General features: G+C 36.8%; 2 protein-coding genes and 1 non-coding gene across 8 annotated transcripts; 2 read left to right on the top strand and 1 right to left on the bottom strand.

Moving 5' to 3' along the window:
* Nucleotides 1-1,878: 1,878 nt before the first annotated feature.
* Nucleotides 1,879-15,206, bottom strand: MSH5 (MUTS-homolog 5). Of its 6 annotated transcripts, none has more exons than XM_086634896.1 (35): nucleotides 15,025-15,168; nucleotides 14,656-14,687; nucleotides 14,058-14,152; nucleotides 13,797-13,877; nucleotides 13,654-13,723; nucleotides 13,344-13,545; nucleotides 12,868-12,931; nucleotides 12,491-12,645; nucleotides 12,306-12,407; nucleotides 12,187-12,214; nucleotides 12,061-12,092; nucleotides 11,831-11,888; nucleotides 11,568-11,654; nucleotides 11,262-11,318; nucleotides 10,604-10,705; nucleotides 10,446-10,490; nucleotides 10,182-10,259; nucleotides 9,425-9,475; nucleotides 9,247-9,328; nucleotides 8,856-8,926; nucleotides 8,652-8,751; nucleotides 8,388-8,484; nucleotides 8,188-8,277; nucleotides 7,955-8,019; nucleotides 7,618-7,676; nucleotides 5,842-5,918; nucleotides 5,665-5,751; nucleotides 5,195-5,256; nucleotides 5,009-5,070; nucleotides 4,641-4,694; nucleotides 4,465-4,550; nucleotides 3,597-3,628; nucleotides 3,491-3,514; nucleotides 2,189-2,304; nucleotides 1,879-2,095 (listed from the first exon to the last, which is right to left on the bottom strand). In XM_086634896.1, the coding sequence occupies exons 7-35, from the start codon at nucleotides 12,904-12,906 to the stop codon at nucleotides 2,006-2,008; spliced, it is 2,088 nt and encodes a 695-aa protein (XP_086491022.1). In that variant the 5' UTR covers nucleotides 12,907-12,931; nucleotides 13,344-13,545; nucleotides 13,654-13,723; nucleotides 13,797-13,877; nucleotides 14,058-14,152; nucleotides 14,656-14,687; nucleotides 15,025-15,168; the 3' UTR covers nucleotides 1,879-2,005. The 6 variants fall into 6 exon arrangements, 4 of the variants coding, with proteins under 4 accessions (XP_086491022.1, XP_086491021.1, XP_086491023.1 ...); XM_086634895.1 differs by having other exon boundaries at nucleotides 13,344-13,539; XM_086634897.1 differs by having other exon boundaries at nucleotides 13,344-13,461; nucleotides 15,025-15,147.
* A 47-nt stretch (nucleotides 15,207-15,253) lies between these two features.
* On the top strand, nucleotides 15,254-15,326 carry TRNAE-CUC (transfer RNA glutamic acid (anticodon CUC)). Its single transcript has one exon. It is a non-coding gene; the product is annotated as a tRNA-Glu (tRNA).
* A 434-nt stretch (nucleotides 15,327-15,760) lies between these two features.
* Nucleotides 15,761-18,895, top strand: LOC147542287 (PKS-NRPS hybrid synthetase cheA-like). Its single transcript, XM_086635292.1, has 2 exons — nucleotides 15,761-15,850; nucleotides 16,088-18,895. The coding sequence occupies exons 1-2, from the start codon at nucleotides 15,761-15,763 to the stop codon at nucleotides 18,893-18,895; spliced, it is 2,898 nt and encodes a 965-aa protein (XP_086491418.1).
* The last annotated feature ends 1,561 nt before the right edge of the window (nucleotides 18,896-20,456 follow it).

The following is a 20,456-nucleotide window of genomic DNA, read 5'->3' as shown; positions in this document are numbered from 1 at the left end:
TTCTCAAAATTTGAAATATAGTCCTTACTTAGAAAAACAACCATGTCTTTTTTAAAAATAAAATAACTAATTTAAGAAAAAAAGAAGCAAAATAAATTACAAAGGTTAAAAAAAGAAATTGAAATATCTTTCTCAATAATAGTGTCCTTAAGAATAAAAGAAATAATTTAAGAAAAAAGGAAACAAAAGAAATTAAAAGGATTTAAAAAAAATTGAAATCTCTCTCAATAAAATAACTAATTTAAAAAAATAATAATAGAAAAATTCGTTTGTCAAATTTGATTGATATTGTTCGTGTCGTAGGGACGAGATACACCCTAGTAATTCGATAAAAACCAAAACCTGATTACTTTAATTATTGTGTACATGGTTACCTTTTTTTGATGAGGTGTGTACATGATTACTTAGATAATTATAGATCTTCAAGATGGTTTTTGGGAAATTGAAAAAATTTGACTCGGTATTTATAGATCAAAATGGGGGTAATATATTATGAGAGATTTTATAGGGCCTCCTCATTTTTGTTAAAAGGCCTCCCCTCATGATAATTTAGCAAGTAAAATGATTCATCGAGAGGCCTTTTAACAAAATTGGGGAGGCCTTATAAAACTTCTCATATATTATTAACACAACCGAGAGGTAGTTTTAGGAGAGAGAAATAGCCGGGTGGTAGAATTTCTTTTTGATTCCGATTTGGGTGGCGCCTGGCGTAGTTATCGATCCACTTTTTGAGCATTTCCAGGCGGTTTCTTTACTTTTCGAGCAGTTTCAAGGCCTTGTTGTTTACCGGAGGAGGAATCCCTCCGGATTTTCCACTTTTGTAGTTTGTATTATCTTTTAGTTCTATATTAAGAAAATTATGAAGTAGACGAAGAGGAAGAGACGAGGGAGATGAACACTCCATTAACAACAATTCCATTGTCGGGTGGTTTCATCACGACACAAAGACGGTTATGACGAAGATTCGATTCAAAGACGATTTTGATGAGACTTTCTCACTAAAAACGGATTCAAAGATGGCTTTGAAGGTTTCATAGTCGATCTATTAATGGTTGTGATTCGTGAAAAGGAGAAGATGGATTTCCGATAAGGTTCATACATGAACAACAACGAAGAACTGGGTTAAAAGAATAAAATCAAACGACGGAAATTGGCTTAGTAATCTCTTCATCAGATTGGTTTTGATACTTGTATCATCATCTTACTACTTTTAGTTTTCAATTTTGTTTATATAATATTATTCTATGTTGTCGACTTTTGGGGTCTTTAATTCTCAATCTTTAGGATCTCTTTTGTCGACCTTTAGGGTTATTTGAGTCTGTGTCTAGTCAATTTTTTTCCTTTAATGAGGCACTTTACATTCGAATGTTATATGAACTTATCGTATGTAACTCTAATGTAGTTCTCAGAGAAATAACAATTATCATCCATGTAACTTTGTGATTGTGTCACTTATGAATGAAATATAGTTTCGCTTGGTTTCAAAAAAAAAAAAGGGGGTAATATATCCTTTTTATCCCCCTCTAACTATAAAACTGCTAGTTGGAGGTAAAAAGTGTAAAGCTTCCCAACTAGCTGTTTGGTGCCTTTATAAAAAATTGAGATTGTGACAGTTGAGACGGGTCTAGCCCAACCCGAGCTTTCTGCCAGTCCAAGCCTCGCCCGCTGGAATCAAATAGAGGCCCAGCCCGTGACAAAACCTGGGCTAGCCTGACCCATTTTTGTAGCAACCGGGCCTGGGCGGACACCTAGTATATATATATAGAGAGAGAGAGTTTAAAACTCCAGTGCAAATAAAGTTTGAGAAGGCCACAATTTAATCAGTCTAATGTTTTTGTTGAGGGAATGGGGAAGCAATAGGAGACATTCACACCATGGTTGGGCAAAACTGTATATACATTTCATTTAGGTTTAGACTAATGCTGAAGAGTAAAACTATATGAATCCCAGAGAAATTCAAGCCTAAGATGATAGTTTTTCAGAAGAGAAACCACACAAGGAACTTTTATATCTTCTCAGAAGAAAATATTTCTTTGAAAAAGAGGTTTAGATCACCATTTTGGATATCGAAAGCCAACAACTTATCCACTGCATCCTGCATAGACAATGTTTGGTTAGAGATAAAAAGGAGGGTTTGGGTCTCTACTTTCATTAGGATTACTATTCCAAATTTAGAATCAAATATCACCTTGTATAGCAGATCTCTTGAGAGTATTTTCTCCTCGTTTAGTCGCTCAACTTGTTGGTTAGTCCTAATTGCTTCTAATACAGATGCTGCTCTTTTCAGAACCTCCTCTGGAATACCTTCATGAATAATGTGTTTGATATCTTAGAATGGTGAAAACGAGTCCTATCAGGTAGTTTAAGTTATTATAGTCATCAAACATATAATATATTTATGGGATTCTCGATAGAAGAACCTCTCGTACTTGAAGTATGCATGTCTAATTGTGATATAATACTTAGACTAGTATATTAGATAGATAATATAAACGTTCATACTGAAATACACTATTTAATATTGACCAACATTCAGACATTCAAATCACCCCACAGAAACAATAAACAGGTATCCGTAGATCTCGCTCTTTTCAGTTGCGTTATCACCATAAATGATATATCTAACCGATTCTCTGTCATGTAGTTGGGCTTTTTCACAAGCATATACTTCTACATGCACATACTGACATAAATATAATACTTTTTGAAGAGGAGCAGGTTTAGGGTTTTCGGGTTTTACCAAAGCAAGTAAATCCTACAAGCTGGAAAGACAACTCTCTAATATGTGATGCAAGTGACGGTAAGGATGATAGGAGTTGGCTAATTATTTTCATTTTCTTACGTTAGGGATTATGATTAACGCATATACCTTGATCCATCGTACTAAGGTCATCTGGAAGCCTTTAATTTAGTTTTACAGTATCAATGTGTAATTTTTTATGACCTGGAGTTTATACAACATTAGAACTTCGATTTTTCTTTTTGTTAAACACCTCAAAGATTTAATATGAGTTAATATTATTTTTGTCCGCCTTGAGGACAACCTAAAGTTTTCAAATCAAACCCGTTAATTAGAGAGAATGAAGAACCAAATGGGCAACAAAGGAAAGAAGATGACTCGAGCCAAGTTTTCTTGGGCTACCCCCTGGTCGAATCTTGTGTAACTCGCAAATTACTTGTTATCCCGACTGCATAAACTGTATGATGATACTTCTATCTAGAATATCCAGCCAGAATAATTTCTCACCATCTATCTTCAAACTTTGTAATGTCATTTTAGATAATTCTTAGTTGAGAATTGCATCGTTTTTTCAACATTAATTGATTGATACCAATTTTATTGTTCCGTAGTCATATTCGATGAACTTGATAGATTTATATGTATTTATATTTTGTTACGACATGTATAGTGTCGTATAAAAGTAACGTTGCCTTGGTTCTATTTGAAATTCAAAGTTTAATTACAAAAGAGAGAAAGTGCGAGACGTACCAGCAAGAAGGGCACAATGCAAACCTGCAAGGTAGATGGTTCACTTATGATTTGAACGAATTCCAGTATCTCGAAACCCTTTCATTGTAAAGAAATATATGCTTACCGTAGCTCAAAAGTGCATGCCCAGGAACTAGTCTGTTGATGAAAACAATATACAGGTATTTTAGTAAAACTTTAGCAAGGAAATATAAAGATAGGCCACTACAAGCAAGATCTGGTTAAATATTTAACAGAAACAGATTATTTGTACCATAAACCTTAGTATATGTACATTAAATACTCCTCTCAGATACTTATATTCTCGCAAGAACTTTAGTGGGTATAGTATGTGATGTTATACGTGCAAGATTTACATCTTGTGGTTACTTGTAGAAAAACGTGTTAAAACCACATATACTGAAGTAGGTTAACGTCTTTTTCATATGATGTAACTAAGGTTTTTGATCCAAACGTAAATTTTTTTACATGAACACATGACCAAACTCCAAACAAAATAACTAAGCAAATATGTGAATCGTTTTATCCCTGTTATGACCCACTTTTTGTTGAGTCGCTATAAAGGATGTTGTTATGTTGTCTGGGGGGGGTTCGTTGTTGTGACCCTTTCGTGATGCTTTTTTGTTTTTCTTGTCGTGCACTAGGCCTCATAGCCGAGTGCGCCCTTGTATTTCAGTCTGTTCTCTTATTAATTTAATCAAATTATTCAAAAAAAAAAAATCTGACGCTTCGTATTGGTGCGAGACACCAATTCCCGCTCTTGTGTCCATGTTACATAGTTTATGCAACAGATAACCATCACGAGAGGATTATAAACCCGATAATTAGTACCATGCAGTTAGAAGAGGAGTTGCATAGGATAAGAAAATATTGGATCACCATATAATTAGATCATTAATCTTTTAGAATTTCAATCTTAGTATGGGCAAGTTTAATTGTCTAGGAGATCTTTGACGTGGACCATTGGATAGTACCTGTACAAGAATACAATGTCTTCACCATCTGTAGCGCTATTGTCAGGTCTCAGCACACTCATGGTGTAAAACTTGATTCTCTCTGACTGGTAAGTATCGATCACAAAATTGTTACTCTCTTAACATATATTGTGGTGAAACTTTGAATTATGTAATAGATGTTGAATTATGCAAACCTTCAGTAAGCAGTTCTCTCTAAATAGCTCGGTTAAGTGTGTGCAGACAAGAACCTGCAAATTAATTGGGTAACTGGATTAGAATAAACAACTACGTATTTAACATCAAATTACAATTTTGACTAGTTATAAAGCACTTCAAATGAATAAAAACATAAAGAATAAAGACCATCCCTCTTATCCTCACAATACAATGCTTTTAAAAACCTTATATCATCTCATGATAGGCAGAATTCAATGGACCAACCTTCACGTCGAGTATGAGAAACTATTCTAATTAGTAAATGAATCAAGTTGGAAATATTACAGAAATTAGTTCAATGAGGCACAAAGATAAGAAATTAGAACTTTAAGTATTTCGAAAAAACCTTCGGGGGGTCGTCACAGGTTGCAAAATGATTTATAGTTCCACCAAGGAGACCAATGCCATCTGGAATAAGGGATTAAAACAAAAGTACTCACAATCAATAAACTAAATAGTAAATATATCTAAAGATTACCTGACGAGATAAAAAACATAATAATCAATAACGTTAGGGACTAGTGAGGCAAACCTTCAGTAAGAGTGCCTTTCCCAAATTCATCCAACAAACATAAAGATCGAGATGTTGCCTGCCTATACACATCGCTACGATAAATATACTGAAATAGATGCTAAAACTAAAACATCTGTAGTTCTGTACATTAGGAGATTGGATCTCTGCACACAAAAAGAAAAGGGATCATCTCATTGACCTCCACAGGCCATAAAGCACTTAGTCCTAGACAATGCACATTGACATCTCAACACAAGGAATAATACTCATTGTGGCTGTTGTAAAAAGATATGTTCTTAGATCCTCTTGAAGAAAGATTCTAAGCATTAAGTATCAAGTCTAATGGTTTCCGTTTCTTGTTTGTGAGAAGTATACCGCTCATATTACCCCTGCCAGCATTAATAACTGCAGGATCCAATTGTACTCGACCCTTGAGACCACTAACTATGTCTGTCAACAAACCAATATTTTCATCTTTAGAGGAATACCTGAGCATCAGTCCTACTTGATGTAGATCAATCATAAATGTTGATTGCTCAGCAGTCATTAGTTTGCTTCCCATCCCGCAAAATATCCTATTTTAACAAGCCAGATAGGTTTGCTCCATACACTCTTAAGATAGATCCTCACAAATGAAAAACACAATATAATTGCAAGGAACACACCTGTCAGTTAAGCACACAGTAGCTGCCTCTGCTGGGACGAAACTTCCAATATGAGAAAGATAAACTATCAAAGCAACCTGCAAAATGTTTGCACGTAAGCACTTGACCTTTTGTTTCTTTTTCATTACCAGAGTAAGTACACAATAAATTATGTTTCATGCTTGTTTTGGGTTTCAGGAAATAGGTAGTGTGTTAATCACAAAATTAGTGACATAACTACAAATTTTTTTCATCAGATTATTTTAGGAAGGTCCAAGAGGACAAAGAATACAAACCAGTAGGATCTGACCAGTGGACAACCGTGTGGAGCTCAAAAGTTTACCCTATTACAAAAAGAAAAACCATATCTATGGATAGCAGATAACATCCAAGATTATATTATTTATTTATTTTTGCCAACAACCCTTGGTTGGAGTGGTAAGAGGTAGAATCTTCCACCTAGAGGTCAAGGGTTCGAGGCACACGCTGAACAATTCAAAAAAAAAAAAAAGATAACATCCCGGATTATGATGAAGCTCGGAAAGTTAATAGAATGCAATTACCAGGAATCACATTCCAAAATTGTGTTTGATGCACGAGAGTAGCATCAGGAATCACATTCCGAGACGGAATGTTATTCCTCCGTAAGAGGGAATCCGAATCCCAGAGGAACCAAACCCAGGGGGCAGGGGGGGGGGGGGGGGGGGATTCTCTTCCCTTGGAATTGTTAAATAAATAATTTACAAACAAAATTAGTATCTACCAATCGTACTCCTGATGAAACCAAATAATATAGTTAGTTATTGCAATACTAGGAATCACATTATGGAATTGCTATTTCCGGTCATCGTTTACTTTCCCACTTGCCAAACACGGCCTCACAGGTATGTTTTTTCTTCACCAAAGTGATTCCCATAAGTTTTAATTTGTCTCAAGTGTGAAGCTTCACTAAGCATGCCTAGCATTGGGCCGTTAGAAGGAAAAAAAACTTGTTTAGCTTTAGACAGTTCCTTGCACGCAAACACGGGTTTGCATTGACCCTCAAAGCTTCAACCCTTAATAAAAGATTTAATTTTGGACTCGCTGTCCTCGTTCAGGTCCATACTTAACACTTTCTTGTCTTTCTCGTTTGTGACTGAGTGATGTTTCCTATGGTCTGCAAGAGCCTTAACATCTTATACTCTTCCTAATCGTAAAGCATTCTTCTCCAGCCGAAGTTCCATGCTATCGCACCCACTACTTGAGAGTTGATTCTAGTCATTTGGTTCAATCCTGAAAACCCAACCTCAGAGCGGCTCCATTGCACCAATTCTCTCAAAATCCCATTCTTTCACCCCCCCCCCCCCCCCCTTCTGCTTAAATTTAATGAGTCTCCAGGAACCTCTGATCCCACGGGTGTCGCCTCTCTAAATTAAACCCTGTAAGGTTCCTTGTTACTCAGATCCCGTCCAAGAGCCCTTCCTTTCCCATACGATCCATAATTTGTTTCTATTCCTACCATACCTCCACAACTCTGTAAGGTCCCTTCTATCATATCATCAGATTATGTGTTGCACAAACAACTAGTTTATGATTTTGCAAGACAAACCCATTTTTGGCATATTGATATTGAGGGAGTCGCACAAGCAGTTCAAGTTTCTGATGTATAGTTGCAAGATTGTATAACTATAACCTTTCACTCCACCTCCATAATTAAGGATTTGGCATATTATTTATACTCACTGTAAAGAAGAGGTACTGGTAAGAAGAATAAGAACTTCAAGATAAATCTGAAAGAGAATATGGAACACTAGTTACCTGCTTTATGTAGATGCTCTTTCCTGAATAATTAGGACCGGTGATTATGTTAATCCTCCCTGGAAGGGAACAGGCTCACACTTAGATAGAAGGTTTACGGAAGTTCCAAAAGAAAATGATGTTCTATGCTACTACAAATATATACAACAACTCCATCTCCGTTTAGGTGGCGAGTCTGGTGACCAGGATGAAGCATCTTCGTTTCTGTTTATATGATTCCGTCATTCTCTTCGTTAATTCTTTTGAAATATTTCAGAATGTTTGGGATGTAATGACTATGTTTCAAAAAACTGAGATATTTGGTTGAATTAGATACTAAGCCTTTTAAACCAATTACCATCATGATAAATCTTAGTGTCATTGGGCACAAATGTATCAACTGTCATTTCCTGCAAAACATGTCTGGGATGAAATGAAATACATATTATTGACCACACACTTAGAGGCAAAAGAAATAATCAGAAACACACCATAATATAAAATAGTTTGGAGAAGTTGAAAATAGTATTGAATACGAGCTCATAGCAACAAAAATCTATTTATATTTTGAAAGAAGAGATAACAAATTACCTGCCATTACATATATCAAGTGAGTTTTCTTCAGTCAACGTGGGCCTTGTATAATTGTTTTGTCGAGCCACTAGTGCCAACGATAGAATGCTGGAGTAACAATGACATTGCAATAATTTTTGCAGGGTTGAAAAGAATAAATATACAAAAAATATTAGGAAATATACCATGAAAAGTGTAAATATGATTCTTAGTCTTACCAATCAAGTTCCGCGGCAAAATTTACTGCCTTGATAAGATGGCTCGAGAATAAAATAATATGGGACACTAAGTCCCTGACAATTGCTCTCTCCATATCTGCATAAAGCATTAACAATAAGAAGGCAAATTCTAAATAGACAAGGAAGAAGTTATTCTACGTTTGTTTATCTGAACAAAAATGAATGCAGAACTCTCATGGTTCAGAAACAGTCGAGCATCTTTTGGGGGGGAAGACAAAGAGTATACATGTTTATCTCTCTTACCTAGAATTTTATGATAAATATCTCCAAGAAGGTCGTCCAACTCTCGTGTCTTAGGAGTACGATAGAGGAATTTCTTTGTATCTCCATCCCCATCTGAGAACTGATTTCTGGTGTTAACATTATTGTGACGCATGCTAAAAATATGGAGAAGTGCCACCAGAAGAAAATCTTTGATTAGTAAATACAAGTTAAGAAGTTACTTACTGCCAGTTCAAAATCTTGAACTTCTTCTAGTGTGGCTTTGCCGAGTTCTTCATAAATGCATAACAAATAACCTACAGAAGTAAAAGTAAAACTAATGAAGCAAGCAACATGTGGATGGAGATTGCTATTGCATAAGCACATCCATGTAAATTAGTCCAATGCATTCCCAAACTGGAATGTGTTCTGTATGAGGGATCATACTCTCTTACGCTTGTGTGATGGCAGGCCTTAGCATATAGCCATATACATTTCTACTTTTCTGTGGAATGGTCATTCTAATAATATCCAGCAATTTCTTCGGGGACAAAAATCTCTAAGCCACAGGCCAATCACTAGTGAATTATATATATTTGAAAAGGGTGAAGGGTGCATAATTGGGGCAAAAACCAACCTATTTGATGTATGTAGACAATGTGTGGAACAGGTTTATCACGACATAAGTGAGGAATTCGCTCAATTTCAGCTGATGACACCTGCAAGAATTTTATGAAACAAAGTCCCATGTTCACTACCATAAACTTATATAAAATAGTATTTGATTTACCCAGTGAAAATCCAAGAATTGGTACCTCCTCCAAAAACTCTGGAAGTTCTTCATATATAGTTCTCAACTCATCCAGCTTGTCAATGAAACCATGTCATAGTTTACAATATGTCAGAACCCAAAAGCAATAAAACTGCTAACTACATTTAGCAAGAACCAACTGGTAATTACTATATATAAAATATGTTCCTATTCCCCAGTTTCTATTCTCGCTACACTAAGCACTTTGCCGGACTCATCACACTTGCCTCCACTTAGGCTTATCCAGATTCAGGATATATCTTGTCTGTGTCTCCTAGAGAGCAGCATATCTCCTAATCTAGGAGTATACGTTTTAAAAATTATCTTAGCCTTACCATGTAAGTATGTAACTTCCTAAGATTCTAGAGTTCAAGTAACAAATGGTCCAAAGTCCAAACACCCTTCCATTTAAATCCATGACTCTAGGCTCTAGCTACGCTAAACATCTCAAGTTAAGACAAGAGAAGCTTATATAATTTGTCCAACACATAGAAAAATGGAAACTAAACCTCCTAACATCTAATAGGAAGATTAGAAAGGGTTAATATGATTAACATGATACAAACAAAATGCAACTAAAATGACCACCACTGCAAATCGAATGATACAGTGGAAGTACATGAACTAAATACCATTATGTAGAAAGAAGGGAATCTCCACAACTAAATCAAATGAATGCAAATCTGGTCCATACGCTCCTAAGGTCAAAAAATGAAGAGCAACCATCTCGAATGTAAGTGAAAGGTTGGTAGAAGACTGACCTCATCGCAGAATCCCTCCTTCACGATCGTCCCATATCCCTTTTCCTTACTTCTATTAACATCTATGACACCCATCACCTACAACATACATGGATCACAGAAACAAAGTTTTGGTTCTTAAACTGAATTCAGATAACAAGATACAATGATCATACTTTTATATAACACTCATTTTTGAGGATTATGAAGTGGTACTGCAGTAGCAAGGTAGAAATGGAGAATGATTGGTCTGACTGTAAAATTAATAACTTAACATAAACTAACCAGGTCATAGACATAAACCAATTCCATTGTAATGCAAGAAGCAGCCTGCGACAATATTAGACAAGTAAACACGCCATCATTCTTTAGTACCAAATGAGGATCTACATATCTGAATCACTAGAATTACGTTAAGAAATGGTAAACGCTGAAGTCAATACCTTTTCAAAAATACTCAATTTCAAATATTTTGTGTGCTCCTGGAGACGTTCAGATACCCCAACTTCAAATACCTTGTTAATGTGCAAGAGTGCGCAAATGCTCTGCCAAATGATCAAATTTGGGGTCTTTTATTAGCGAGCTCTATATCTTGGATTTATGATTATTCAAAGCCAATTATTCATCAGCAATGAAAGAGAAAAGGCATGATTGACTTCCCAACGAGAGTTGTGTAACTCAAAGTTATGTTCCATATGAGTGAAACAGTCTTTTAGCACACACATGTAAAGATAAACTGATGACCTACAACTCCCACTGTACTACCTGATCGTGTCACCTTGCCACCAGAAGTCAAAATGATCAGGTCCTACACTCTTGCTATTTTGTTCTAACTTCTATGACACTATATTGCAACATCTTACTGATTTCTTCCAATAGAATCTAAATTTAAACAGAATGACTACAAATGAAGCTGTCATGTTGTGCGTCATATTGTAGACCATAATGTAAGTTACACCAGAAAAAATATTAAACAGGGTATTGCTTTCATATAATGCTGATCAATAATCTGTTACACTTCAATGACAATGGTACTGTCATATGCATCAAACATGAAAACAAATTTTTGAAAGAAAACATAACACAAAGTAGGATAAGTACCTTTAAAAATGCAGTCCAGTCACCACTTGTACAAATCAAACTTGGGGAGTTGAATTTCTTCAATAATCGATTGGAAAACATACAAAATTAGAATTTAGACATAAGTTTTCAAATTACATTGAGTAGGAAACTGAATGAAACATGTGTTTAGAGAAGGGCAGGCTGGCAGCCATTGATAACTTTGAATCTCAAACTATAACACTTACACTGAAAGAAGTTAAGGTCCACACGAGGAATTGAACTTAAAATCCTGATACAGATATGGAAAATATACACGAAAAAGAAAGGTAAAGATGAGAGAGCAACCTTCAGCATGTGAGGAATATCCCTAACAGACATCAATGTTTCCCGTAAAGTGGCCATCAATTCCTCGGATGAAAGAAAGAACGATATCTTATTCCCTTAAAGAATACAATGTGGTTACAAATTTCAGGCAGAAAAGTTTGACAAGTAAACAATACAATGAGGGTTCCAAATTTTCAGGCAGAAAAGTTTTGACAATATAAATTTCCTGATAAATTAAGGATTTCAGGGTCACTAAGCCATCCAGCCTGTGATGACACGGATACATTGTTGAGACGATCATTCAAATTTTCAAGGTCCACTATGGGCCTTAGGAACCAGTTCCTGTAGAAAAAACAATATTTTCTCAGTAGAAAGGGATGTCAAAAAAGTAGCATCTAGGTTTCCCTCTACAAAACTTAGAACAAATATATATATTTAAAAATGACAGTTTACAAAGATCCCTAAGAATAACCTAGTTAGCCAGGATTTCTTCTACAAACTCAAACTGCATTACCTCAAGAGACGCCTTCCAAGTGGTGTGATGCACTAAAATAATATAATTAAGGGATTAGAAATAAGACAAGAAAATGAGTGAAGAGTATGTGATTCTTAAGCCATGCACTATCACATAGACACATACCTTATTAAACATTCCAAAGACAGAGAAGCTGAAATTTGTAACAGTATATCCATTAAGACTGCCAAAGAGAGTAAACTTAGATATAGGTAGCACATCTCAGAAAGTAATTATCTAAATACCCTTCTTTTGATCTCCCAATACCCATATGGCTTGGATGCTTGTCTATTTGGAAAATCTGCAATGCCTCGTGAGTTGCTGCATCCAGCTTAAGAAAATTGTTTCTGTTGTAGATGTAAGGCCATGCCTTATTCTCCAACTTTTAATTGCGCAAATATAGGTAATGAGGGACGTAAGTAGAGGATACAATGATATTTCTGTAACACAGTCGATGGTAATTGACGCATTTCCACCTTCTCTCTGTTCAATTGTATCCACAAGTCTCTCATTCTCAAGAATAGCAAGAAGGCCCCCACTTGCACGAACTTGGATATCATTTCCAATATCCATCATAGAATTAAGCTAGAATTAACAAAATAGCAGGAGAAAATTTTAGTAAGATCGAGGTAAACATTCAATACCAGTTGTGGTTATCGGAACTGTTTCGTTGTGTCAGTGAAATGGGAATGCAAAAGATGAGGAGACAGAAATAAAGGAGGTTAAATAAGAAAACAACGAACAGCAGATTGTTGATGACTAACCATAATGGTTGATTATTAAGATAGTTGTAACTTTTGAACTTACAAAGCATATCCTCTCTTTGATGCTTAATCCCTCATCCATCCCTGTGACTTGAAGGTATATCAATCTACAAAGTTGGAATGTAGTCCTCATTGAGAGAAATTCACTATATATTTTTTTTGTAATGAATTACTATTGATATATTTAAGCATGTGAAAAAAAGGTGTGTATACTTTTTGTTAAAGGAATGTAATTAAATTTCCCTTCCATGCGGAAAAAGTAGAACAAAAGTACTTAAAGTCGAAACTCGAAACATTACATGAACCTCTAAAGATTCTACCAACTCATGCATAATTTTGGAAAATTTCTCCTCACTCTTTCTAGAACTTCAGCACGGAAATTGTTTCACATATGCAGCATAAAAGTTTTCTTCGATGCCACCCCAAAATAGCACATATGCAGGATAAAATTTTAACAGTTCCCAAGAAATTCAGCACAAACGTACAGTATCATGAGGTCATTAAGTTTGACATACTTACAAGTAAGCAAATTTTTGTAACAAACTAAGGTCTGAGCGCCCCAAGTTATTGGCGGCTTGTATTAAATTTTAGCCTGTGTGACTAAGTGTTCAAATGATCCACAAACGGTACGATCTTCCTGCTAAAGTTAGCACCCATTGGTAAAATTCGTTGCATCGACACAGATGAGGTTTCTAACAACCAAATATCTCTACCTCTGATACTTGAATCATACAAAAAGTCAAAACAATAAAGAAACTGGTGAATCTAGAGCTCAATCATTAATTAGAAGCTCGCGAAGAGAAAATTGCACAATACGTATTATTTTTACCTATGCCACGCTTGTTCATAGCTGAATATAGAGCTTTTGATAAGCTTCACTTCATGAACATCAGTTCCATCTGTTCCCCTTGAGAAAGTTAATATAATCCAAGTAGGTTTCTGAATTTCTCATCCAAGTTCTCATGTACATACCACTTTGTTGTAAGGCAGAAAGGAAGGACTCCTCAGTTTTAGTGCTTGTGTAAATGATTTGGGGTTTGGCTTGATATTTTACTGAAACAAAATTGGGTTTGAAACAAGTATAAGATAAAATAAAAACATTCATTAAGAATGTATCCTAGATATGAAATTGCTTGTTCAATGGTAAAAGAAAAGAGCCATGAGTCCAAAATATCAAAAGAACACAATGAACGGAAATTTGAGTAGATAACAAAATATATATGCAGCACCTACCAAGACTAATTAAAGGGAAGTCAGCACTCCCATCTTCCCAAGCTTCTAAGACATATAGTTGACGGCAACCCGCATCATAGTAAGCAACTCCAACTCTGAAAGAAAAAGAAATACAATTCATTTTACAAACAAAACTTACTCTTTCGACAATATATTTAAGCAGGACAAGCATAGTAAAAGAGAAGTGCTGAAACAGTAGGTACAAGAACACGTTCACGGTCAACAAACATAATACCTATTCAACGAACTCGTAAAGAGCAATTTATAATGGGTCAAAAATCACACGATCCGAGAAATCAAGAATCAAGAGAGTCATTTTGGACATCCAAGTTCTAAAGCATTTATATGACACTAAGTTGTAATGAGACAAGTGAGTAATTTACGTAACGGATCGAGAGACGAGATTCGACGATCAACAAGAGTTCAAGAACTTCAATTTACCGTGTCAACAATTTGAATTTATCTCTCCTATTATCACATAATTGCGAATAATTTAACAAGTTGTAATTAGGCGATACCATAATCCATCAAATCTTGACTGAAACGTGAAAGTGTAATATTCTTATCGGTGTAAACTATATGCCAGTGAGAAGCTTACCGATGACCTTGCATGATGCATGCCATATAAACCTGCATATTAATTCACAACAAAAAGGTAAAACGACTCGATCATCAAGCTGAAAAACCTAATCATAGTAACAAAAAGTTTGAATAGTATTAAACTGTTTATGAACATTTGATCTCTGATTGCTATTGAGCAAAATGAGTAAAATGAAAAAGGAGATAAGAAGAGTTCCTAATGAGGATTTGAGATTTCTGAAACATTTTGACAACTAAATAGACAAGAATCAGTAATTGATGATGAATTTACATGAGATTTCCGTTTTGGATGATCGGCAGATGAAAATTGTGGTTGATTTTGAGTTACTTTTGGTGAAATGAGAGTTTCGAAAAGGTAAGAAGTTACCTGAGATTCTACTTCCGTTTCATCGACTTCCTCCATCTTTCGCTCCTAGAAAGAGTGAGAACGAGTATAGAGATATATATAGAGAGAGAGAGAGAGAGAGTAAGCTGGTGAGACCTCCCGATCGTTTTCTAGCGCGCAGCGAGTGAACGTATTTCTTCTCGGCAGTTCACGAAATTGACGCGGGTGAGTAAGGCGTGATATAAATTGAAAGTAACGATCCCGCATGGAATCCGTTGTAGTCTAGTTGGTCAGGATACTCGGCTCTCACCCGAGAGACCCGGGTTCAAGTCCCGGCAACGGAATATTTCTTTTATTTTAGTGATTTTATGATGGGTTAATAACTAGAAAGGTCAAAATAATATTGAAAATGGGGCGCGTCTATAGGCGCCTCTTCAAAATGCTGTAGGGGCCTCCCGGGAGGGATTGACTATAGTCAATTTCGTGGTCAATCCCGACACCTATAGGCGCCTCTCTTGACATCTATTTGGAGGCGCCTACAGAAATTTAAAGAGGCGCCTCCTTCTTCTTCCGAAATTACAAACCCTAGAGGATACCAAAACTTAGTTTTTTATATGGAAAAAAAAAACCTATGGATCACAAAACTCATCCAAGATTTCACCGGGAGACTCACCGGCAACCCCTTGATATTCCGGCACCGACGTGTTCCGTGTACCTTCACCGACCACCATCTTTATCATCCTACATTGTGGGAATCATCTTGAAAGTTGAAAATAACATGGTTGAAGAAGGAAACTCCAAAAAATTTGGGCATATATGTAGTGGGACTTCTCCACCTATTTCTGAGCATGGATTAACCGAAAAAGAGGTATATAAGCTTTTCTATACCCGTTTAATGAATTTCCAATTTGTTTTTTAAGTCCATTATTTTTTTCAGAGAAAGCTCGATCGGGTCGGACCTAACCAGTCCGAAATTTAACGGATCATCCCCACCGAAACCGTTCGGTGTAACCAGTCCGTTACCGTTCGGATCATCCAAACCGGAAGTTAAATATTTATGATTTCCCCACTTTATTGTGTTTCAGGTCTTTGATTTAAATAAAAGTCCGTGTTTTCACCATGTTCTTTAGACCATTGGAATTTCGGAGGTCCCCATAGGGAGGACGAGTGGCATGCGGAAGTAGAGGGTACATTCCCATATTTTTTAAACGAAGGCTCATCTCGAACCACGGAGGAGAACAACCGCAAACCAAATGATTCAAGTGACAATGTACACTCAAATGATAACGTAGATTCAAAAGAGGGGCAAAAAATTAGTATTGATGTTGGTGAACATTTTGTGACCGAAGATGTGTTTGAAACTCGAGACAAGCTAGTCGAATGGGCTAAGGAAATTGGAAGAAAGCTTAATTTCGTGATTTTGATAGGCAAATCACAAAATAGAATTGGTGGGAAGAAACCAAAGTTACATCTAAAATGTGAAAGAAGCGGTGAGTATCGATCACATATGAAGAAAAATTTGGTTCCAAAAACAAATCCTCCTCCTGAAAAGAAAAGGAAAACTAGCACAAAAAAGTGCAACTGTCCATTCTATCTCAAAGGGATTCCGGGTGATGGTGATACATGGAAGGTGGAAGTTGTGTCTGGAATTCATAACCACGAATTAGCTGTAAGTCTTCTTGGTCATGCATATGCTAATAGGTTGAGTTGCAAAGAACAAGATTTAGTTGATAAGTTATTGAAAATTGGTACAAAACCGCGTGATATACTTTCACAAGTGCGTGCCACATTTAATGATAATACTTCCACAATGAAAACCATATACAATGCAAAGGCGAAGATACGCAGTTTGAATCAAGAAGGAAGAAGTCCAATGCAACAATTGATGAAGTTGTTAGTGGAAAACAACTATGTTTATCATTTCTCGAAAAATGAAGAGACGGATGAAGTCACTAACCTATTTTGGGCACACCCTGACTCAATCAACATATTGAAATGCTTCCATACTGTATTGATGCTTGACTGTACTTACAAAACAAACCGTTTTAAGAAGCCGTTGCTTCAGATTGTTGGGATTACATCTACTATGAAAACTTTCACAGCGGCGCTTGTTTTTATGGATGGAGAGGTGACAAATCAATACGCGTGGGCTCTTAATCGTCTGAGAACATTGTTTCCTCCTGACTCAATGTCAGTAGTGTTTGTAACCGACCGTGAACTTGCTCTCATTAATGCCATTGGTGAAGTATTTCCACATGCCAACCGATTGTTGTGTACGTGGCATATTGACAAGTGTGTGGTAGCAAAAGTAAAAGGTAACTTCAAACATAAAGAGTTCAAAAATTTCATGTCAATGTTTCGCATGATTATGTATGCAGAGACCGTATCTGACTATAATCAAGCAGTGGAAGAATTTGTGAGGACATGGTCACGGTCAAATCTAAACGATGTAACCTATGTCCAGAAGACTTGGTTGATACTTAAAGATACATTTGTCACAGCATGGACGAATCAGGTGATGCATATGGGTAATAATACAATCAATCGTGTCGAGGGAGCTCATGCAAAGTTGAAAAAACATTTAGGCAACTCCGAAGGCAACTATGTTACATGTTGGGAATCTATACATGCCATGAACGAGATAGCTATTCGAGAGATCAAAGCTTCATTTGAGTATAGTCGTACAAAGGTGAAGGGTCCTCACCAAAGCAAGTTTATGAGAGATCTTAGAGGGTATGTTTCACATGCTGCCTTAGACCTAATGGTAGATGAGATACACCGTGCAGATGGTATTACCATTAACGTCAAAAATTGTGGATGTGTTCTCCGATCTGTTTATGGGCTTCCTTGTGCACACGAGATGATTGATTTAATGAAACAACAAAAGGTATTTCCATTAGATATCATTCACCATCAATGGACTCAATTATCAATTAATCCCATTCCGGAGGAGTACAATGATCTTGACTCATCACATGAAATGGAACTACTTCATATGTTGTGGGGTAGGTCGACCGGTCCTGAGAGGAAAGCAATACTTGAAAGATTGAGGGACGTTGTCTCGCCGCTTACGACCAACTTGTCTGAGCCATTACAAAAGACCATAACTAAAGGTGCTCCAAAGAAGAACAAAATGAGCAAAAAAGAGAAGGAAGCCGCAAAATCAACGAAAAGAAACTTATCCGCTTTCGAATATGCCAAATGCATTGATGAAAATCTTCCATCACCTCCCATCGTACGTACACGTAATACTCGGGCTACCCGAGGGAGTGGAGACTGTTATTTAGATCAAATGCCGGTTATTATTTATCCATTTATAAATGCTATAAATGACGTGCCGGGCGATGGTCATTGTGGGTATCATGCCGTAGCTCAAGGACTTGGCTTTCCTCTAAGTACTGGTTGGAAAGAGATTCGGAAGATCGTCCTCGAAAATCTTAATAATCACAAGGATTTTTGGGAAGAGATGTTTAATGATGACTATTATTCCACCTTAGCGGCAACTAACAACTTTGATCCAGGTGTTGACAGAGATTGGTACTACAGTCACCCTTATACTAATTATGTCGTCTCCACTCATTACAACTGTGTATTGGTTCATCTCACTTTAGCAGGTTCAACAACTTTCTTACCCTTGCGTAATGGTCCCCCAGTTTCACAGTCAGGTAACTTGTCTCAAAATTATGAAATGATATGCATTGGGTATGTCAACGACTGTCATTTTGTTTCTATTAAACTTGGGAGAAATGCTATACTTCCTCCACTTGCATTACAATGGCAGAGATATGCAACTAATGAGGCCCGAGGTTGGTTCGATCTTGTTGGAGACAGAATTGACAACGAAGGCGCGTTCTACCCTCCACGTAGCGAGTCAAATGAACCTTCAGAGTTCGTAGTTAATCTTGATGATTGAAAAACATATATGAGATTGTTTTGAAGTAAAAAATTTTTAATTACAAATTTTTGAGATTATATTAGAGTAACTTAAAGTAATATTGTTTTGAGGTTTAATTTTAATTATACTATAGTAATTTAAAGTAATTTTTGATATAACTAACAGAGAGAGAGAGAAGAGAGAAAAGAGAAAAACTTACTGGACGGACTGTCCTGTCCGTTTGGGGACGGATGGGTTAATCCGGGACTAAATTTAAGCCCCGGGTCTAAGTTCGGACGACGACCTCCGGGACCTTGTCTCTCTGGACGGACTGTCCTGTCCGTCTGAGGACGGATGGGTTAATCCGGGACTAAATTTAAGCCCCGGGTCTAAGTTCGGACTGCGACGACCTCCGGGACCTTGTCTCACTAAACGGACCGTCCTGTCCGTTTGAGGACGGATGGGTTAATCCGGGACTAAATTTAAGCCCCGGGTCTAAGTTCGGACTGCGACGACCTCCGGGACCTTGTCTCACTAAACGGACCGTCCTGTCCGTTTGAGGACGGATGGGTTAATCCGGGACTAAATTTAAGCCCCGGGTCTAAGTTCGGACTGCGACGACCTCCGGGACCTTGTCTCACTGGACGGACCGTCCTGTCCGTTTGAGGACGGATGGGTTAATCCGGGACTAAATTTTAGCCCCGGGTCTAAGTTCGGACTGCGACGACCTCCGGGACCTTGTCTCATTGGACGGACTGTCCTGTCCGAAATACCCTTGTCATTTTATGTAATAATTCAGAGCACACATTTTTTAATTTTTTTTTAAGTTTGACTTGTCTAAATCTTAACCTGTATCGGTAGGAACCAAATCAATCTTAACAACATTTGGTAGTTTAAGTGGTGGATAATATTGATATAGAATATTGCCTAGTAAAATAGTTTCTTAAATCTCGCAAATGTCAATTCATGTGCGGCAGAAAATAAGACATTTGGTTGTGACATATAAAACTTTTAAAGACAAATAAAACGAACCGAACAAGTTCATCACATCTACATTAATAATATCCAAAAAGTTTCATAACATTCAAAAAAGATTCATAACATTCAAAAGGATTCAATATCCAAAGTGTTTTTTTTCCATATCTACCCGTTCTCATGCATTTTTTCTTGGCCTTTTTTTTTACAGCGAGTTTCCTTCTAGGTCCGTCCACTAGCTGGGAAGGATGAGAGGGTTCAGCTTGAGAGGATGTTGGAATATCGGGAAGCGGTTGTTGAGCGATGACCATCTCTAAAGTTTCACGAACTGTTGTATAGTCGGTCCGATTTAGTGCCGCAAGGCACCTCTTCGCTCCATCCAACTGAAAACAGACACACATGGAAAAAATCAAACTCATGATAGTCGAAGAAGATAATATAAGAACATTTGGTAAAAAAACTTACAAAGTATGTCACTGATCCCAAGTATTGTTTTTCACCAGATTTTCGAAAACGAGTATTTTGGACCCTGGGGTGCGAGACTTTGGTGAACCACTCTAAATAATTGGGTACGGATTCCCATTGAGCCAGGTGACAAATTCTTGATCTATCTTCGGGGTGGAGT

The sequence above is a fragment of the Eschscholzia californica genome, unplaced genomic scaffold, assembly GCF_041429995.1.
Source record: "Eschscholzia californica isolate CP2 unplaced genomic scaffold, dmEscCali1.0.p SCAF_4, whole genome shotgun sequence".
Taxonomy (NCBI): Eukaryota; Viridiplantae; Streptophyta; class Magnoliopsida; order Ranunculales; family Papaveraceae; genus Eschscholzia; species Eschscholzia californica.
This window is presented reverse-complemented; position numbering and strand designations above follow the sequence as displayed.

Excerpts from the sequence above, each read along its gene's own strand:
- MSH5 (XM_086634894.1), bottom strand. The coding sequence starts at position 15,060 with ATGGAGGAAGTCGATGAAACGGAAGTAGAATCTCAG. Across the intron at positions 14,153-14,655 it reads TGCATCATGCAAGGTCATCG|AGTTGGAGTTGCTTACTATG; the intron begins GTAAGCTTCTCA and ends TTTTTCTTTCAG. Across the intron at positions 4,551-4,640 it reads GAGAGAACTGCTTACTGAAG|TCAGAGAGAATCAAGTTTTA; the intron begins GTTTGCATAATT and ends GATACTTACCAG.
- LOC147542287 (XM_086635292.1), top strand. The coding sequence starts at position 15,761 with ATGGTTGAAGAAGGAAACTCCAAAAAATTTGGGCATATATGTAGTGGG. Across the intron at positions 15,851-16,087 it reads ATGGATTAACCGAAAAAGAG|TCCGTGTTTTCACCATGTTC; the intron begins GTATATAAGCTT and ends TTTAAATAAAAG.